We start from the raw sequence: 20,610 nt of genomic DNA, 5'->3' as shown, positions 1-20,610 counted from the left end.
GCTGGATATCTCTGTGTATGTCACAAATTATCTTTGTATTCTTCTATTTTAACAAAAAGATCACCTAATGTTTGTTTGTCATGTTTTACAGCATTCTACACATTTTCAGTCCAAGCCTGATGCAGAGCAGTTCTCCCGGGTTAAGGGGTCCCTGCTGCAGTTTCACCAGTAAAGAAAAATTACTTGTTTACAGTTCACTTGAAGGACCACATAAGCCATGCAGTGGTGCATGGAGGTATGGTGAGAGCATTTCTTTAGATATAGATTGATTTTTGTGGTGGTTTAAAATCATAAATATGTTTATGTAGAATGATGAGGTAAAATAATTTTTAGTAGTGGACACATATACCCCCAACACGTATGTATTCTCTATTTTTATTTTTAACAGGAGCGCCAAGAGGACATAAAGTGGATGTTTGTAAGGGACATTGGTCCAGCGTGGTACAGAGTCATCGTGGGTTATTCTGTGGGGAGGTGACAGGGCCTGCCGTTCTCCAGATGGACAGTAAAAATCACAGAATGCCATCAAAGACTACCTGGAGGGAGAATCGGAGGATATATTGAAGCAAGGAATCTCTCTGTGTAGTCTATGTATGTATGTGTGTGTACTGCATGTCAAGAACTGTTTATCTGCTCATTCAGCTGCTCAGACTTTATAATATTTGGAGCATAGCTTTTGTTAAACAACCAGTCAAAAGTTTTTGAACAGTGAGATTTTTTTATGTTTTTAAAGAAATATCTTGTGCTCATCAAGCCTGCATTTATTTAATCCGAAGTACAGCAAAAACAGTCCAATTTTAAAATATTTTTATAATATTTTGCTTTTGTAATATATTTTGCTATTTAAAATAACAATTTTCTATATTTCTATTAAAATGAAATTTATTCCTGTGATTTCAAAGGTGACTTACTCCAGTCACATGATCCTTCATTCTAATATGCTGATTTGATGCTCAAAAAACACATTTTATTATTATTATGTTAATACACTGAAGACTGGAGTAATGATGAAGAAAATTCAGATTTGATCACAGAAAATAAACTGCATTTTAAAATACATTCAAATAGAAAGCAGTTCTTTTAAATTGTAAAAATATTTCACATTACTGTTTTTGCTGTGTTTTGAATCAAATAAATCCTGGCTTGGTGAGCAGAAGAGACTTTAAAAAAATAAATAAAATCTTACTGTTCAAAAACTGGTGGTGTATATTATTATTATAATTTTTTTTTTTTTGTAAAATTGTACATGTAATTATTTTTGTAAAATAATAAATATAAAAAAAATATCCAATGAAACAATGGATGCCTTTTTCATTCATCTTTAAGTATGTGGAGGACCTGGACATGTTTCAAGGCCTGAAGGTCAATGTCATGTTACTTATATAATCTATCAATGCAATCTTTATTCAGCCTAAGTATGTGTAGCCTACTGCATATGGGGCACTGTTGATTCTATCATTCAAATGTTAACACTTTATGATAAGTGGAATAAATCTTTAGAAAATTAAAATGACAATTATACAATACCAACTTTTACAATAATTTTGCATACTTTTACAATACCAAAATCTAATTGTCCCCTTTAAATTTGATGCATTTCAATTTTGCTTGGGTAGGTCAAAATCGTTTTTTTTAATAAATGTGAATTTATCTCATTACATAAATGAACAAGGTAAGGTTTAAAAGTTTTAATTGACAATAAGCCTACTTTAATCAACATAAGCGTTTTAGGAGCTGTTATGATGACAAAATCAGCTCCGTATATTAGACATATTAAATATATATTAGATTTAAGTTGTGCCATTTTAGCCTAGACATCCTTTACAAAAATAAGAAAACGTGTATTAGTAAAACGAAGGACAATATTATTTTATTTAGATCCCATTAACTTCCATAAATTGCTTCAACATACTTCCGGGTTTCCAGGTACGGGGAAATCACATGAGGTGACGTATTTGATATGGGCGTGGCTTTCGTTTACGTCACACTTGGACGTGGGCGGGGTTGTGTCGGGATGGGCGTGACTTCTGACGTCACACTTGGATGTGGGCGGGGTTGGATGTCCACCGCAGGCTGCAGCGAGCCCTACTTGACGTAAAGGCGCAAGTTGTATTTCCTCGGAGAGCACACGCGTCGCGAACATGACAATCCAATTTACTTGAGGAAGTAACGTTAATGTAACTTAACATTTCGAAGTAACGCTGCATTTTTTATGAAATACGACTTTACCGAAGCGCTGTCTCAGTGACACGTGTGCTTTTGTGAGCTTTTTGAAAGAAAGGTCAGGAAAATCACTTTAGAGAAAGAGCAAGGTAACGTTAATATACTTATTTAATTTCATAGTGTATAACGTTAGCATTTTGAATTAATATAGAAGTTTTATGAATTAACTCACTGAGAATCTAATCGTTGAGCAATTGATAATTTTCAAAACATTAATTAACGAGAGACAGTTGTTGACTTTTAAAAGCTTTGTAGTGTATGAGCGACATAAGGGGTGTGTTAGGTCTATACTGGGTTGATAATGAAAATTAAACATTAAATAAAAATTTTAAAATTAGATTTTTGATACAGTTCATGCTTCCCCGAATGAAGAATATATATGTATATATACTGTAATGAAGAATAATATGTGTCTTATCAGTAGTCTAGTTTCTGGATTGTGCTTATTAACAAAAAAATTAATTATAGCATTATTTGCTAATGCTATAGTAAAATGCTATTAATTTGGCTACTTGTAGCATTTGAAACCATCTCATCTAAAAGAGTTCAGTTTTTATTGGACACTTGGTCTATAGTTTATAGTTTTAATTTTGAATTGAAAGAAATGAGGAAGCCGACTCTGCTGCAACAGAAGCATTATAGGCGGTTCTCAAAATTTGTGCTGTACCTCTAGATTTAAAACCAATAATTGGTTCCTATGTTAATAACAAATGGCAAACAGAGTGGGATATATATACAATGAATAAACTCCATGAAATTAGTCCCAATGTTGGAAAAATTATTTTCTATCAATTTTTGTTTCGATGGGATCAGATTGTTTGCACTCGCTGTAGAATTGGTCATTCCAGGATGACATACACAAGTGTTTAATAAGATCCTCCTTCATGTTCTCTCTGCCGAATCCCATTATCCATTAAGCATGTTTTATTAGATTGTGCTGGTTTTAACTTACTGAGAATTTCTTTTTTTTTTTTTATTCAGTTAAATCTTTTGAAGAGATTTTTAACAGAGTTAATCCAAATACAGTTTTGGAGTTTTTAGCAAAAATAAATGATAAAAACAGGATGTAATTCAGCCATAATATTTCTCGCCATGAAAACAGGCATACTGTAGAAGCTGGAATGTCGTTAAAAACAAACAAACAAACAATAGTTTTACTTACTTTCCATTAATAAATTACAGGTCATATTATTGTAATTCATATATAAAATAAGTATTAACAATTTTTTTTTCTTGTCTGAACATTTTTTAGATGTGTCTCCTGTTTTTGCTCAGATGCATCATTCCCTTCAAGTGCCTCAACATCAAATCCTTCTCTGGTCAACTCAAGAAGGATGTTGAAGATGTGATGACCTGACTGATAAAAAAAGAATGGCCAAATTTGTAAGTCAAAGTTTAGATTTGCCTAATTTTTTGAAGTTTGCATAATTGATTCTGAGATTTTACTGAGAAGCTGCTCTACTGTATAACTTGACTTGACTATGGTGTGTTCAAAGGGTTGTGCTGTTGTTTAAGAACATGCCAGATCCAATTAAATATTCACAGACAATTTTGGCTAACACTTATTGATTTTCTTGAAAGTTGCATTTTTGGAATCGTAGGTAAAGACACCAATTTGTTGTTATTATTGTTATTATAGGTATTTGCTTCTAAAGTACAAGTGATGGTCTGTAAGTCAATGTGATTATAAATTCCACTTCCAAAGCCTCGTTTAACAACACTCAGTGTACATTATTCATAAATAACATATGGTTGTTGATATGCATTTTGCATAATGTCGACTTTTCCTTTCAGATAATGGGTTTTATTGTGCTACTTGAGATTTAATGATAGGCTTTCACTCATGTGCTTAATTGGTGACAGGGTGCTTTATTAAACTATTTGTTACGGTATATATTATTATTATGGTGTCCATGCATAGTATGGGTATAAGATTCTGAGATGTGTGAAATATCCTGCATGTTTTGGTAACTGCTTTAGTGATATAAATAGCAAATCATTCTACAGAAAGTGCTATTTAAACTTCACACAATTTCATTGTGTGAAGTAATACTTTTTCACAACCTGAATTAGAATTTTTTTTTTCAATCCAAATGTTTAATATTTTAACTTGTTCCTACATTTATCATGTATACATTTATAATCTGTAACATACTTGACAAAATATGGGTGTTTTTTCACTAATAATGACTTAAAGAATTAATTAGGGATTTTGATTCATCTTTGACTCCTACAAGAAACACTTTTCCAGATAAAGTATCACCTGAAAGTTTCACCTGTTCCTTACTTGCATTTTTAAAAGCTAAAATGTTAGGTTGTTGATTATTTCATTATCACAATCAAGATTTCACATTAATAACTCCTTTAAAAAGATGTGCTTCATATATTTGCTACACATCAGATGTGCTTCAAATATTTGCTCTACTGCACTGGTACTCCCCGGAGTATATTAATATTCATTTTATCTTCCTTGGTACCTTGTATTTAGCTTAATGCAATGTTTTATGCAGTAGGTGGTCTGGTTTTGCCTTCTGCTTTTATTCTGACAAACACGTCTTAACATGTGTTGTATTATTCAACAGTCAGACAAAAATAGTGCTGAGTACAGTTGGGCCGCTAACAGCACAAAAGATCTTTATTATGCTGCTAAACAAATATTACTGGGGATTCAAGTGGCCTTCCCTCAAACACAGTTTCTTGGTGGTTAAAATTTGTAGCAATAAGTATAATGCTTAAATGCAATTATTGTAACACTAGCAATTTTAAAATAAGCTGTTTGCAGTATTATGCCTGTGCTTTATTGTGTTATGAGGAATCAGACTGAAATTTTGTTGAGGAATGCTGAGTTTGAACTGGAGAAAGCAGTGATGAGAGGGAAAAGAACATCTCACATGGCTGACAAGACCACAGATTTGAATTTCATGAACCATGGATCACAGATTTGACTCGCCTAAATCCTAAACAGAAATGCAAAAACCACATTAAGTGTGGGTAGTTCCTCCTGGAGTAGAGCGTACATATCTTTTCCATATATGTGTGGATAGTATCATTTCTACAACACATCCAGCAGCTATATCTTTTCTATAATAGCCTGCAAAGAGTGAATCACAAAGGCTAGTAATGATCTATTACGTCCCCAGCCAAAGCCCTAGCAAAAGGTTTAAAAACATGTTTTTACCTAATAAACCTGTCACCATGGAGACTCAGGCAGACCCTGTTCTCAAAAAATAAATGAACTGTGTTTTAAAAGTCCTCTCCTGTAACAGATGCATGGTGTTGGATTGAATAAACAACACTGAGCATTGCACTGTTACACTGATCTTGTCACTTTGTGGAAAGTCTTGACCTGTTCATTTAATGTAAATATGATCATTTCAGTATCAGTCATGCAATAATGGATAAAGAGGTAGTATACTTACCTACAGAGGCAAAGTGATAAATCAAGCCAAAAATGGTGTCATTGTCCATTATGACTTGAATTAACCAATTAAAAAAATCAAATGTATTCATATCAAATGTTTTATTTTGATTGAATAGTATAATATTAATACTAATATGCACTAATAGTACACCAAATAAATATACTAATAAATAAGTATTAGTAAATATTATTTTATTATATTGTTTTTAATAATAATTATGTATCTTTTTATTTTAATTGAATATTATAATAATAGTACTAATATACTAATACTATAGTAAATAAATATACAAAAATAATAATTAACTCTTTCAATCTTTCCACTTTGAAAACTCATGTTTAATTCTATGTGTTACTTGCCATTTCTTTGAAATTAATTATGGAAATTAATTGTGAATTTTGTGAAAATTGTTTAAAAGTAAACCCTACTACACCATTTTTCTCCAGTTACATGCATGTTTCTGCAGCCAACAATGCCAGAATGGTTTAGTTACAGCATCTAGCAGGGGCTAACTGAGCTGTGCCAATCAATCAAACCTTAAACCTTATGAACTTAACTGTACAGACAGTAGCGGCTCCTGACCGTAATTTAGGTGGGGCAAATTCTGGGTCGTAGCACTAATATATGAAAAGTATTTTGTAAACTTTATATTCTAATCTCTGAACCAATGCAGACAACATTTTGGCAGAGATGTCCTTGCGTTATCCTGTGGGTTTCACACTAATGTTAACTGACAGGCTCGGAGAACACGCATAAAATGCTGTATTATAATAGCTTTAATATAGCATTTATCACCTCCAAATGTTGATTTAGAATGTTACAAGTTGTGGAGCAATTCGAGTGAGGAAAGTCAATGATATGTCTAATCTCAGAATAATAAAACAAACACAATATAACCATATTTAAAGCCTTTTCATGTGAGCACATTTAAACTAAAGGATTTATACTTTGTTAATTTGATCCACTTCTCCACATAGAAAAAAAAAAAAAACAGACATGCCAACTAGACACTGACCTGATGCAGACACGCAAGTTAGCTGAAGCGGATTGATAATGTCTTGGTGCAGCGAGGTTCAAGTAAGGTAACGTGAAAACAATGGCTCTCAATTAGAGCGCGCTGCAGTTCCCATTTTCAGCACAGATTTACGTTGCAATAATTGTGGGGAGCTGTTGAGCTCAGGAGGTCTCATGCACTGTCTGCCCTGCTTATAGTATCATGTAGCCTACTAAAGCCATGCGCGGATTTTAAATATATACTGCTTACTTTACGACTTAAAATAGTATCGAAAGCTGAAAAATATTTGTTGCAGAATGCTGAACAATTTGTTATTGTTTCAGTTTATATAGAGGTCTATGTTGTGGATGAATATTTTGCCCCACCAGTCCATATAGACGAGCTGCGCCTGTATACAGAGCAGAGATCTGTGCTTTGACTGTCATGAATTCTGCAGTCTGTTGCTGCCTGAGGTTACAGCTACCCATGTTTGTGTCTACATTCTCCTTCAGGTTTTCACAGACAGACCACACTGACCTTGAGATAATAATAATAATAAAAAATGCACATTTGAAAACGATGTCATCATCTTCACATTGTAAAGAGGACTATGCCTTACTGGTATGTAAATATCATACTTTCTTGTGAGATTCACCACCATCCCCTGTGTATCTTTGATCTTCTGCTGTGTACAAGCAGAATAAACTTGTCACTCTGACAACTGCAGCAAAATCCCAGGGCTGTGATGCGCATCTTTGTATTCTTAAAAAACGCATTGGGTCAAACCCAGTCACAGAAGAAAATATTGACCACTGACACACAATTGAAAACACGGAGAGTCTGTCATCGTCCAATTGTTGTCATGCTTTCATCTCTCTGATTTACAGGATGGTGCTACTTGGTTGTTCACTAAATGCTCAGATCAATACTGACTCTCATTTTTAGCTAGATGACATTGACAATGGCTGTTTTCAGTGCTAGTGGGTTTGTCTTTTAAAAGATGGAAGTGACTTCTAACGTATTTTGAGTATAAACTGTTAATAAAATGATTAGGTCTCTCCTGTTCAATGTGATTTCAATTGGACTTGATAATACCAAACATTAATATCCATCCATGCCATATTGATTTCTCTGGAGCCGTGCTCCGCTCTTAGAGATTTTTTGAGTGACACCAGCATGATTCAATCATGGACAGAAGGTTTTGATCTAATTTTTCTTCCTTTCATTGGCACAGATGCAACGGTAGATTTTGCTAAAGCTCCGATCGATACAGCTCCCTGCTTCTTGCATCTCTCCCACAGCTTAGCATTTCCTCTGCAGGGAAAGATCCCCTCGTTTTTGCCTGGAGAGGTGGACACATAAGCTACTGTTGTCTTTTTATATCTCAGTACTAAAAGCTTACGAAATGTGTACTAATTCTATCTGCAATATCTTATTTTCTTTCACAAAAAATAACAAATAATAATAATAATCCTCTTTGATTGAATAGTTCACCCAAAATTTAAAATCTGCTTAATATTCACTCCCACTCAAACTGAGTATGTTTCTTTATCAGAACGGATTTGGAGAAATTCACCATTACATCACTTGCATACCAGTGGATCCACTGCAGTGAATGGGTGCTGTCAGAATGACAGTTCAAACAGCTGATAAAAACAGCACAATTACTCCAATCTCCAGTTCATCAATAAACATCTTGTCAAGTAAAAAGCTGCATGTTTGTAGGAAACAAATCCATTATTGAGGCGTTTTGGAGGCTAAACTGTTGCTTCTGGCCAAAATACCATTCCATAATCCATAATGTTTCCAACCCCTTTTTTAACCATACAATACATCAAAATCTACCTACATATTATAACGAGCTGACTTTGGGATGTTTTCACTTGTAAACAGTGCTTGATCTGTGCTTTTTTTATCAGCTGTCTGAACTCTCATTCTGACGACACCCATTCACTGCAGAGGATCCATTGTTGATATCTCATCTACATCTTGGATGGCCTGAGGGTGAGTACATTTTCAATCAATGCAATTCACCGCACTCTTCCAGCTGGTTAGGTGCCAAGACCTGTATTTGTTCAAACATTGCAAAGGTTGGTCTGCACTCTAAATTCTTTTATTTGAATTAAAGCAGGGGATAAAAGACAAACGTTTTGGCTATCTGCCTTTGTCAGTGTCACACTGCGTCAGTGTTTGAGTGAAGACCAACCTTTGCAGTGTTTGAGTACAACTTTCATTTTTGGGTGAACTATTCTTATATTATATTACTATTATAAGAATACTTGCATTACATTAACTTACAGTTTGCGACATATCATTAGTAATGCTAATGGCGGACTTTGAGTTGTCTAAAGAATTTCAAGTGGCAAAATATGAATTTACATACACCTTGTTAATCTTACTCATCTGAAATTAATGGACACCCACAACAACAGACGACGACCTCACAGGTGTTTACTGTACACGAGTCAATAACGACAGAACCCTTCAATTACATTCTACAGGGGATGCGGAAGAAGCATTTGTCTGAGACAATTGGCAGAAGATTGAATTGATTACCTGATTATGAAGAGACAGAGTTATTATTGTCATAACTCACTCCCCATTACAGTTCTTCGGCTCTGCAGACAGGCTATAAAAAGCATTATGGCTGTTATGTGGATATGGTGTGTTTACCACCTGTTCTGCAGGGAATAGCTGGCTTAGTTTAGATATCATCAAGATCGTTTTGCCCTGTGGTGAGAGAATCCTATTTTTTACAGCATATTTTTGCACCCCTTGTCTTATTTGAATTAGAGGAATAGTTCACCTAGGAATGAAAAATCCGCCATCCTACTCACCTTCATGTCTTTTCATAGCTGTATGACTTTCATTCTTCTGAGGAAAACAGAAGAAAATATTAATAGCATGTTTCTGAGCTGCTCTTTTCCATAGAGTGAAAGTGAATGGTGACCACGGCTGTCAAGTTCTTTAAACAGAGCTATGGTATACTATTTTACCCTAATCTTTTTTTTTTTTTTTTTTTTATCTTAATCATTAACTCAAATATTATTAAATAAATTAAAAAAAACTTAATTATTATTTTTTCCTTTTTAATCTTAATCTTAATCATTTTTTCAAATGTTTTTAAATATATTTTTAAAAACGTATTGATTATTGCAGAAAGTAAAATGATTTTGAGTATTTTTGTATGAATTGTGTTCATCAAAATCTTCAAAAATGAACACAACTTTTAGGCTATAAACAGACCTCAACATCACCACCACTAAACTTCTGACAACTCTATCAACCTTTATTTTAAATCTACAAGTTGGAAAGTTTGAGATAGAATAGCTTGCAAAAGTGCAATTTAGGGATGCTCATTTTAACCGGTTAACCGTTAACCGACAGTAAGAATTTTGACCGATTAATACAATCAGTTAACAGTTTTTTTTTTCAGGTATTAATCAAAATATTTTAAAACATTTGCTGCATGGTTAAAATACGTTACACATAGACCTATAAAATAAATTTTAAAAATTTGAGAGGAAAAAAAATAAATAAATAACACGTTGCATAGCCTATAAGTCGCATTTTATTATTTCATTCAGGAATAGGCCTAATGTTGATACAAAATGTTTGCAAACATTATAAACATATAGACTATTTTAGTTCTCCTCGCTTCACAGCAAATCTTCTAAATTTAAGTATTCAGAAAAGAACAAGAATTTTAAATGTGAGAAGCTATAGCTATATAGGACAAGCCAAAACATATTCATTTAGGCTAAAACGAAACTGAAACCAACGTTGGGTCTCTCATTCAACACAAATTCAAATGTTTCCGTATTCGCAATGTATTTAAATGCCAAAATATTATTTATGTTCCTGGTTTTGTACTTCACTTGCATTCCAATGTCCACGTAAAACAAAATGTGCACACAGATTTTACTACATTTTTCAACTTGAGCACAGTGTTTTTTCCATATATTTGACTGAGTGTATTTTATTATGATAATGAACAGGCTGCATTGTCAAGTTAGCAATGTTCAGCTGTGTGCACGCGTGCAGTGCCGGCACAATCACTTGAATTTTTTCCTTCTAAAAATGGAAACAACTACTCCTAGTCATACAGATAATCGAAATTGTAAAAGTTTTGCTTTTATTTGTGTACATTCACAATAAAGAACAAATCTTTGTGCTTTTATAGAATAAAGAAAAATAAAATGCCGCTTTCTGCCGTCTTGGTTTTCTTTCGCGCATGCACCACAACAATGCATGAACTAAAACTGCATACTAGACTAGCCTACTTGGTGCACAATTTTTCTTTCGATTTGTTAATTTATTATTTAAGTAAAATATATATAGTTATATATAGCCTAGCTTTATTATGTTGTTTTCTCTCGCAGAAGCGCTACAGGTGCGTGATGTGACCATGTGAATCTTCATGTTCTGTTGTTTGCTGCTTTTTGCGCATGTAAAATGAATCCCTGGGAAACAAATTTCACTATTTTTAATGGGTTACAGACGCTTATCCTTTCTAATTTAATTCAGTTCTAATTTAAAATAATCTTGTTGGTTAATAATCGGTTAATGAGCGTCAGTAGTCGGTTAATAGAAATAACTGAAATAAACATCCCTATAGTGCAATCATAAACACATCAAGGCTGTGAAAGTGGATTAGTGAGTATTAGTTTTCCTGTTCGACATGATGCTGTTTAATGTTCCCGACAATTTTTGTTGGTCTCTTCTAGCCACTTGTTAGCAACCACCTTTTCAAGACATGTAAGAGATTAAAAATGTTTTTTTTTTTCTTTTTTTTTTTGATAGAACTTACCCACATTCATTTTTTTTTTTTTCAACAAGTTGATCATTCTTTTGATATATTCTTTGTTTAGTTCTTGGAAAAGTTTGGTGAATATGATAAAAAATAAAAAATAAATAAATGCTGGCAACTTCTCTGGCGGGATTTTATTTATTTATTTTTTAACCAAAAACCTATTAAAAAACCTAATGATTTTTCAGAGGATTTTTATTTATTTTTTTCCCCTGTTATAAAAACTGTTTAAGCCTGACTACTTAACAATATTTTCTTTTCAGTTATTTAATTATATTAATATTTTTTTCCTTCATTATGATATACTTTACCAGTACATCACCCTGACATTTTTAACATTGACTTGAAAGGAATTTAAATTCAGAAATAAAAAAAAATTATATTCTCATCAAGTAAGAAGTGTATTTATGTAAGAGATGCATTTTTTTAATTAAATTCATAGATTGGACAAAAGAATGAGCACCTTGTCATTGACCCAAATATCTTCTTTGTGTTCTGAAGAGGAAAAGGAGTCATTTGTGTTTGTAACGACATGAAAGCAAGTAAATGATGACAAAATTCATTTCATTTCATTCATTATTATTTTTTTTTGTGATATTTTTATTTTATTTGAAATAACATTACAGAGCTTGAATGACAGTAAGTATTAAAAGAAGGGGAAAAAACACAAGTACAGTGAATAATACTTCAGGTTAGGTTAAAAGAAGGAACATACAAATAAACCACGGCACCAAAATTACCACAAAGAATAATGCATCTTTAATTTAAAACAATTCTTTTGAAGCTTGGGCTATTTTACTCCAACAGGTAACAGTCTGTATTCTAGCCCATTAATCCTTGCAGTGCTGCATTCTAAACAAACAATATTATTAAAAGAAAGCAGCCTAAGATCTAAGATCTCAGGTGTAAACCATTGCTGTATATAGATATATTTTTTAGCTGCAGTGAAGCCAGTCATTAACAATCTTCTCTGAACCAATGTAAACTTATAAGAAGAATCATCATTTAACAACATAAGACAAGGATCAAGATCAAACTGCAACTTTGTGATATTTTTTAGCACTTGAACTACGTTTCCAGAAATTTGATATGACTAAACAATCCAAAAACATATTCAAAAAAGTACCTTTAGAATTATTATTACACAAACTGCAATAAGGATTTGATAAAGATCATCAAGTATTGCTTATATGGGTTTCAATACATTTTGTGTACAGTTTTGAAATAAATAAGAGTGTGCGAGGTGAGGCAGAGATTTAACCAAACTGTATTCCAATCAAGACTATAACCCAACCAGGAGAGTTCACAACGCTAGTATCTTCAAGGACTTATATGAACATTCAACTAATTGCTTATAGATAAAGGAGACCATGCCCTGACAGTTTCCACTGTTTTTGATTCACTTTAACAATGGGTGATCATCTAAGCTAGAATTCCAGGGTACCCCATATGCTTTCATTGCAGACCTTAACTTCAAATACCTGGCAAGGAGTAATCTGCTTGAATATCCTGAAATGTGTGCAGTCCACTACCATTGAATATATCACCAAATGTGAGCACACCTTTTAAGGACCATGAGGGTAACTGAAAGGTTGGTTACCAGAAAATAGGCAGGTATTGTTCCAGAGAGGAGACTGACGTGAGAATTTTTTAACATGACCTGCAATCTTTTCTGCATTAAACCATGCTTTTAAAGTAGCTGAAATAATGTTTCCGAACTTCTGATGTAAGCTTCTTGAGCCTACACGAGTAAAAGGCAGCCTATCTCGAAGCCTATGGGGGCGAACACGGTCAGACTCAATACTCCTCCAGGGTACTTTGGAGTGGGTATCCACCCAGACACGCATGGCCCTAATTTGGAAAGCAAGGTAGTTAAGCATTAAATTAGGGAGAGCAAGACTGCCATGCGGTTTTGCACGCTGTAATACTGAAAAACTGACTGTAGGACGCTTACCGCCCCAGATGAATTTAGAAATTAATGAATTATATTCTTTGAAACATTTAGTGGGAGGAAAACAAGGGAGCATGAAAAATAAAAAGTTAACTCTAGGTAAAATATTAATTTTAACCTTACTGATTCTGGCTTGCATTTACATTTTAAGTTGCCCCACCTGTGCATATCCCACTTAATTTTCTGATTTAAAAAAAAAAAAAAATTGTCTGAGCAGATCGCTGATCTGATCTTAGCTTGGATGGAATCGCATCTGGATTGGAGCAGACATACCGATTTTCCCACTTGCTCGATCTGTCCTGTTACGATGGTGACTGCTTAATTGGTGTTTTCAATTTCACATTTCAGATCTAAAATCTGAGGTATCAGCACATCATCTATGGCAGATTTGACAGCGGCGGAAACTATTCTGTCTAAATCAGTCTGTTGCTCGCTCATGGCTTGTTTCACTCCGGCCAAAATGGTGCCATCCAGCTCAGCTTGGGAGATAGTGGTGAGGACTCCCTAAATTTTTTTCTTAATAGGAGAGGTTGTGTCATCCCGAGTATGAACAAGTGTGGTCTGGGTTGACATTTTCAATGATTTCACGTAGTTTAGCATTTAATTATCCTTCAAACACCTGGAAATATGTGAGTGGCATGGAGAGCGTCCTTTTAAAGCTGCATCACCATTAACGCGTCACGTAACCTCATTTAATTTATAAACTTTCGCTTTAATATCAACCCTCCTTGGATAATAAATTCTTTGCAGTTGATTCAGAAATGAAAGCAGTGTAAGGATGAAGAAAAATGCACCAGAAACTCTGACTCATACAGCATTCAATACTCAACGGTGCAAGAGATTCAGCACATATTGTTTGGTCAGTTGTTGTTTCACCTCACATTTCTCCCCTATAGCACTTGCTGTCAGGAGCTGTGCTCTGCTGTGTTTTACAGTTTTTGCAAGGTGTTGAGGAAATCTAAACATCCTTGCTGTCGGCTACGGCTCACACGCCTTGTGCTGACAGTTTCTGCTGTCAGCTTCCTCCTTCATCCTACTGTCCTCTCTGCAGAGGTGAGGCTTGTATGATTAGTGATGGCGAGGTGCAAGGAGACAGCTGAGGGAGGAGAAAATATGGAGGAAAGAAGGGAGAGAGTCATGAAAGAAGAAGAAAGAGAGGGAGGGAGGGAGATCTATTCAGCTTGTCAGTTTGTGGTTCTGTCAGACACCTGTCCCACTGCTTTCTGATGGATTGTCCCTTGCTTCACCTTTCTGCTAAGAGCCTGCTGCTCCTTTCTTGTGTGAGAGGCAGGTGCATGCATGCATTTGTGTGTGAATGTGTATGTGTTCTTGTGAGACTCTCTGGACAAATTGTGAACCTTAGCTGAAATGACTGTGGTATTCTGTGACAAGTGCACCATGTGGTTTTCCAATGCACTGCGAGTCACAAAGTCAGCAGAATGGAATTTAGCTTAATTGTTTATCAATAGACAATTATGTTTAAGCAATCGATACCAGACTATGTTTGATACCCAAAATTGCAAAAATAACATGTTTTAATTAAAGTCAACATGAATTTAGAATTCAAACTATGTACTTTTTAAATGGACGGTTCTACTAAAAATGAGAATTCTGTCATTTACTCAACCCCTAAACCTGAATGACTTTCTTCTGCAGAACACAAAATAAGATATTCTGAAAAATGCCATGGACAAACATGATTCTCAAAAAAATATCTTCTATTATGTTTCACAGAAGAAAGTACTTCACACAGATTTTGACCTTGTCGTTTTGAATTGAAGTGAACCGTCTGTTTATTTAGTGTATTTTTTTGTGTACTATTGTGTGTTTGTTTTTCAATGATCTGCACTGTATGTTCCACATAAGATTAGTCTTCATATTTTTTATTCATTATTTTTATGAAAAATAAAAGTTTCCTAATAAGTTGTAATATTTGTTTTAATTTTTATTATTTTTTATTTTATATTTAATGTTCAATAGACAAAAAACACTAAGACATTAATCAAAACATGTTTTGTTATGTTTCACATATATATATATATATACATATACATATATATATATATATATATATACATACATATATACATACATATATACATATACATATACATATATATATATATATATATATATATATATATATATATATATACACATATATAAAATCTATATATATATATATATATATATATATATATATATATAGATAGATAGATTATAATTATACACACACACACACACACACACACACACATATATATATATATATTTGTTTAATCTCTTTATTTAGACATTACATATATTTAAATATTTATATAACTTATTAGTAAATGAATAATTTATTTTATAAATTAAATTAATTACAAATTATTACATCACATGATCTGCTGAATCTGATTTTCTGTTTTACTGTGAAATATGAAATATAGAAGTAGGTAGCAAGCTTTGTTTCACGTTCACTTTAAGAAACAATGTATGTTGATCACATGCATTCTGGATACAGCCCGATGATATGGCTTGTCATTATTCTAGTGTGTTGCAGCTGTGCATTTCTGCATCCAATCATGTAGTCAGGGCCATTAGCGCTCTCACTGTGTTGCCAGTGGTAAAGTCTCATTTTCCCTCTCCCTTTCCCTCACTCATGCCATCTTCCTTTCTTGCTCTCTCTCTCCTGCTCGGTTGGTGTGTAATTGGGCCTCAAGTAAATGGAGATTTGTATGGAGATCAGCGCATCCACACACACACACACACACACACACATACACACACACACACAGCTTTTAATCAATGGCCGGAATGAGAGAACTTACATACGATAAAAATCCACCGTCAGGCATCAGCTTTGACCAGTGCCGAGTCCTTTGTGTCCCAGGTTCTGTAATTGTCTCAGTATCTGATTTCATTTGACTTTTTGATAAGAATAACCTCATTGGCTCTGCCTTGATATTTCCAATCCCATCATCCCACAGAGAATGATTAACTCTCCTCCTGGCTGTGAACGGCCGTCACCGAGGCGTAAAATATTATTTGTATTACCCAGCATTTCCACAAGCCTCAGCTGAGATCTTTGGCAGATGAGCTGGAAATAAACAGAGGGGGGAGCCAGTGAATCAAAGCTCCTAATATTAAATGATACGATATTAATTAGGGACAGGCGAGAAGTAATGCATCACATCTTATTGAAAAGGGCCCCAGAGGATTAAATTAGACTCGTGGGGACGGGGCTAAAAATCACCTAACCTTTTCTCCGTTTTAATATAAGCCATCCAGTGTGGTGGCGGTGCACTTTTAGCGGCGCTCGTTAAGACGTAAAGGGTTCTGTGAGGAGCTCCACTCCTTCTCTCTAATGATCATTATGCTCTGTGTAAACTGAGAAGCTACTGTTTGCTCTTCCCAATCCCACTCCAAAGGGTCATTCTTCTTCATTATCGCTGTCACAAAGTGCCTGACGATTATTGTGTAATCCAATTTGTTGTATCATTTTCAACAAATTGCTTCAGCCGTCTTTAGCCAAGGAAATATGTTTATTAGCGCACACGTCCACGTTTCCACACTATATGCTTTTAAGATGCCAATTTCCTTTGCCTTGCTAGTTAGCGACGATGAAATTATGTTTTTTCAGCCGTTTATTCTCCGCGGTATTAGTTTAGTGAGGACATTTCTGGCAGAAAGCCCCTTTTTAAAATGCTGTTTTTAATTGCCTCGCTGAATCAGAGCTCCAGGGATAGGCCGCGGCCTGTGCTAATGGACTCCCCCATTTGAGCAGGTAAGACAATTAGCCATATTACTGAGCCCACTTAGCTACAGGCTAACCTGTGCGCTTCTGTGGCACCTAAAGTGCTCTGCTTTGCTGGTGTCGAGCCGAACAAGTCGTGACTGCCAAAAGGCTAGGCTGTTTAAAGGTGGCTTGTTTGCTTTCAGATGCAACCGTGTTTGTTTGTTTGTTTTTTGGATTCGTCGAACGCTTTTTGTTCTAAGAGCGATGCCACATCACAAACGCTGCGCTCCATCCCACACCTGACTCCGACCAGAGGCGAGCGCATTTAACCTTGGCCGTGATTGAGAGGCAGATGGCGCACCCTTATGTCTATTGAGCATAGCAGTGTGCTAATGAAGTGATGTCTCCATAAACAGCAGACACGGGGTCAGTCAGGCTGCTGCGGGCCCGGAGAGAAGCTGTTGTTGCAACAGTGGACAGACCTCTGGAGGACTAAATAATGAGCACTCGCTCCCGGACTCGCTGGCCCTCTGCTGCCAGCTCTCAACCCTCAGGGACGTGACAAAGAAAGACCAAACATACACCTGTACACAGACAGACAAATGCACAGACGTACTTGTGCAGAGTGAGAGCCTCCTATAAATACAGATGCACAGCAAGCAGGGCACACAAATACCAGTACACAGACAAGCAAATACATATATTTATCTCCACATCCAGCTCCTGGATGTGTACTCGCACAGAAATACCAGTAAATAGTAGTTGCTACAGTACATACACATATGCTTAATATGCAGACAGTGTACATTCTATGAGATGTAGAGGTTTTGTATTTACTAGGGCTGTCAATCAATTAAAATTTGATATACTGATTCATTATTTAAATTATTTGCAGTTACTTGCACGTATATTAATATTTGCAGAGGAAAGCCTTGAAAGATGATTGGTTATTATATATGGCTGTTAGTTTTTATATATTTACAGTAGGAAATTTAAAAAATATCTTCATGGAAAATGATCTTTACTTTAGTATCCTAATTATTTTTGGCATAAAAGAAAATTCCAAATTTTGACCCATACAATGTTTTTTCGGCTATTGCTAAAAATATACCCCAGCGACTGGTTTTGTGGTCCAGGGTCACATATGGTTACCAATTGTTGTGGCAATTTTCTATTTCAATAAAGGTATGAGACAAAAGTATTTTAAAGGTTCATTTTCTTGCAAGACAAGTATACAGTCAATACTGCAGCGTGCGACTCAGGATTTATACCCTCCGGATGCTTCTATTTCATCCAGTCGTAACACATAAACATATGTGTCCATTTAAGGTATCTGGATGCATTTCTAAGTATTTAATGCAAATCATTTTCTTACAAGCGAGCATGTAGGAGCTCTAAAATAACATTTCTTGTCTCACTTTCAGCTACACACACACACACTTCCTGTTGGTCTTTTAGCACATCAAAATAACTCAAATTTAGATTTTTTCAGATTAGTTTAAAGAACACTCTTGTGTAAAGTAAAGCGGATAATAGCTATAATAATAACATTTCCCTCACACAAATATTCTTCACAGTAACTTTTTATGTTTAACAGAATAAAGAAATCCATTCATGTTTGGAATACTTACAGTAGGGGTGAGTAAATAACGACAGGGTGAACTGTCCCTTTTAAGAGCATACTGTAGGCTTTTCAACAAAATGTAAACAATAAAACTACTATCACAAAGCAAAAGCACTAATAAGTGAATCCATGTTTTGGCCAGCACATAAATTGTATACATTTTTATATACAGTCATGGCCAAAAGTTTTGGCAGTGACATAAATTTTGTGTTTTGCAAAGTCTACTGCTTAAGCTGTTGTGGTGTTCATTCACATTGTTTCTAGATTATTGTGTAGAGTGATCAGATGCAATTTAAATAATTGCTAAAAGCTTCACTGGCCTGTTTTTTGATCCTGACACAAAATGACCAGCTAACATTAATTGACTTGATCATATCAGCAACACATATGAAAGTGAAAAATGAGTACTAGTCAAGTTAATCACTATCATACTAATTAGATAGTAAGAGCAGACTGATTGCTATAAAAGGAGGGAAGAAGCGCTTCCAATCATTGTATTCTTGTTAGCAATGGTCTTCTCCAAAGAAACACTTGCAGCCATCATCGCTTTGCATCAACATGCAAAGAATATTGCACCTGAAAGAACCATTTACCGAATCAACAAGAACTTCAAGGAGAGAGGTTCATCTGTAGTGAAGAAGTCTTCAGGACGTCACAGAGTGTCCACCAAGTGCCAGGACTGTCTCCTCCTGAGGAGTCAGCTATGAAATCGTGTCACCAGCAGTGCAGAGCTTGCTCAGGAATGGCATTAGTTTGGTGTGAGAGCATCTGCAAGAACAGTGAGGCCAAGACTTTTGGACGACGGCCTGGTGTCAAAAAGGGCAGCAAAGAAGCCACTTCTCTCTAAGAAAAACATTAAGGACAGTCTACAATTCTGCTGGAAGTACAAGGATTGGACAGCTGATGACTGGTGCAAAGTTATTTTCTCTGATGAAGCTCCCTTCCGACTGTTTGAGACATCTGGAAAATCGATTGTTCGGAGAAGAAAAGGTGAACGCTACCATGAGTCCTGTGATGTGTCAATAGTGAAGAGCCTGAGACCATCCATGTGTGGGGTTGCTTTTCAACCAAGGGAGTGGACCCTCTCATAATCCTGCCCAAAAACACTGCCATGAATAAAGGATGGTATCAAAACGTCCTGCAAGAGCGACTTCTTCCAATGATCCGTGAGCAATTTGGTGATGATCCGTGCATTTTCCAGCATGATGGAGCACCATGTCACAAAGCAAGAGTGATAAAGAAGTGGCTCAAAGATCATTACATTGAAATTTTTGGATCCGTGGCCAGGCAACCCCCCCGGATCTCAATCCCATAGAGAACCTGTGGTCAGTCCTCTGAAGACAAGTGGACAAGCAGAAGCCCACAAATGGTGATCAACTCTGAGAACTAATAAGGCAAGAATTGATTGCCTTCAGTCAGGATTTGGCCCAGAAGCTAATATCCAGCATGCCAGAGCGAATTGCAGAGGTTGTGAAGAACAAGGGTCATCACTGTAAATGTTGACTCATCATATTTTTTTGCCAATAAAAGCCTTTAAAACTTATGATATGCTTATCATTGTCTTTCAATATACCATAGAACCATGTGGGAAAAAATATCTACAAATACTGAAGCAGCAAACTTTGCAAAACACAAAATTTATGTCACTGCCAAAACTTTTGGCCATGACTGTATACATTTGAATTATTTATATGCATATATTTTCATAAATCTTTTAACTATGTGTGATTATGTATGTGTATATGAATTATTTTACCCTGGTTTTATATTGATTTTCACTACTAAATATTTTATATATGCAGTCGTTGTGTGACTGTAATGCTGTGCAAAGGGTGATGTTGAAGCTTCATTAATTTCTTGTGGAA

General features: G+C 35.1%; 1 protein-coding gene across 2 annotated transcripts in view; it reads left to right on the top strand.

Annotated features, from left to right (window-relative positions):
* The first annotated feature begins 2,094 nt into the window (after positions 1–2,094).
* The window catches only part of LOC109069640 (cadherin-4-like), a 225,409-nt gene continuing 206,893 nt past the window's right edge, over positions 2,095–20,610 (top strand). Inside the window, exons 1-2 of one of the 2 annotated variants that reach the window (XM_042734278.1) lie at positions 2,095–2,312; positions 3,499–3,606. In XM_042734278.1, the coding sequence (XP_042590212.1) occupies positions 3,595–3,606 (12 nt within the window). In that variant the 5' untranslated portion in view covers positions 2,095–2,312; positions 3,499–3,594. Of the gene's footprint in view, positions 2,313–3,475; positions 3,607–20,610 lie in introns of both variants that reach the window. The other variant, XM_042734277.1, reaches the window with a different exon arrangement.

The sequence above is a fragment of the Cyprinus carpio genome, chromosome B11 (genome assembly GCF_018340385.1).
Source record: "Cyprinus carpio isolate SPL01 chromosome B11, ASM1834038v1, whole genome shotgun sequence".
Classification (NCBI taxonomy): Eukaryota; Metazoa; Chordata; class Actinopteri; order Cypriniformes; family Cyprinidae; genus Cyprinus; species Cyprinus carpio.
Note: the sequence above shows the minus strand (reverse complement) of the source record. Positions and strands in the feature narration are given on the sequence as shown.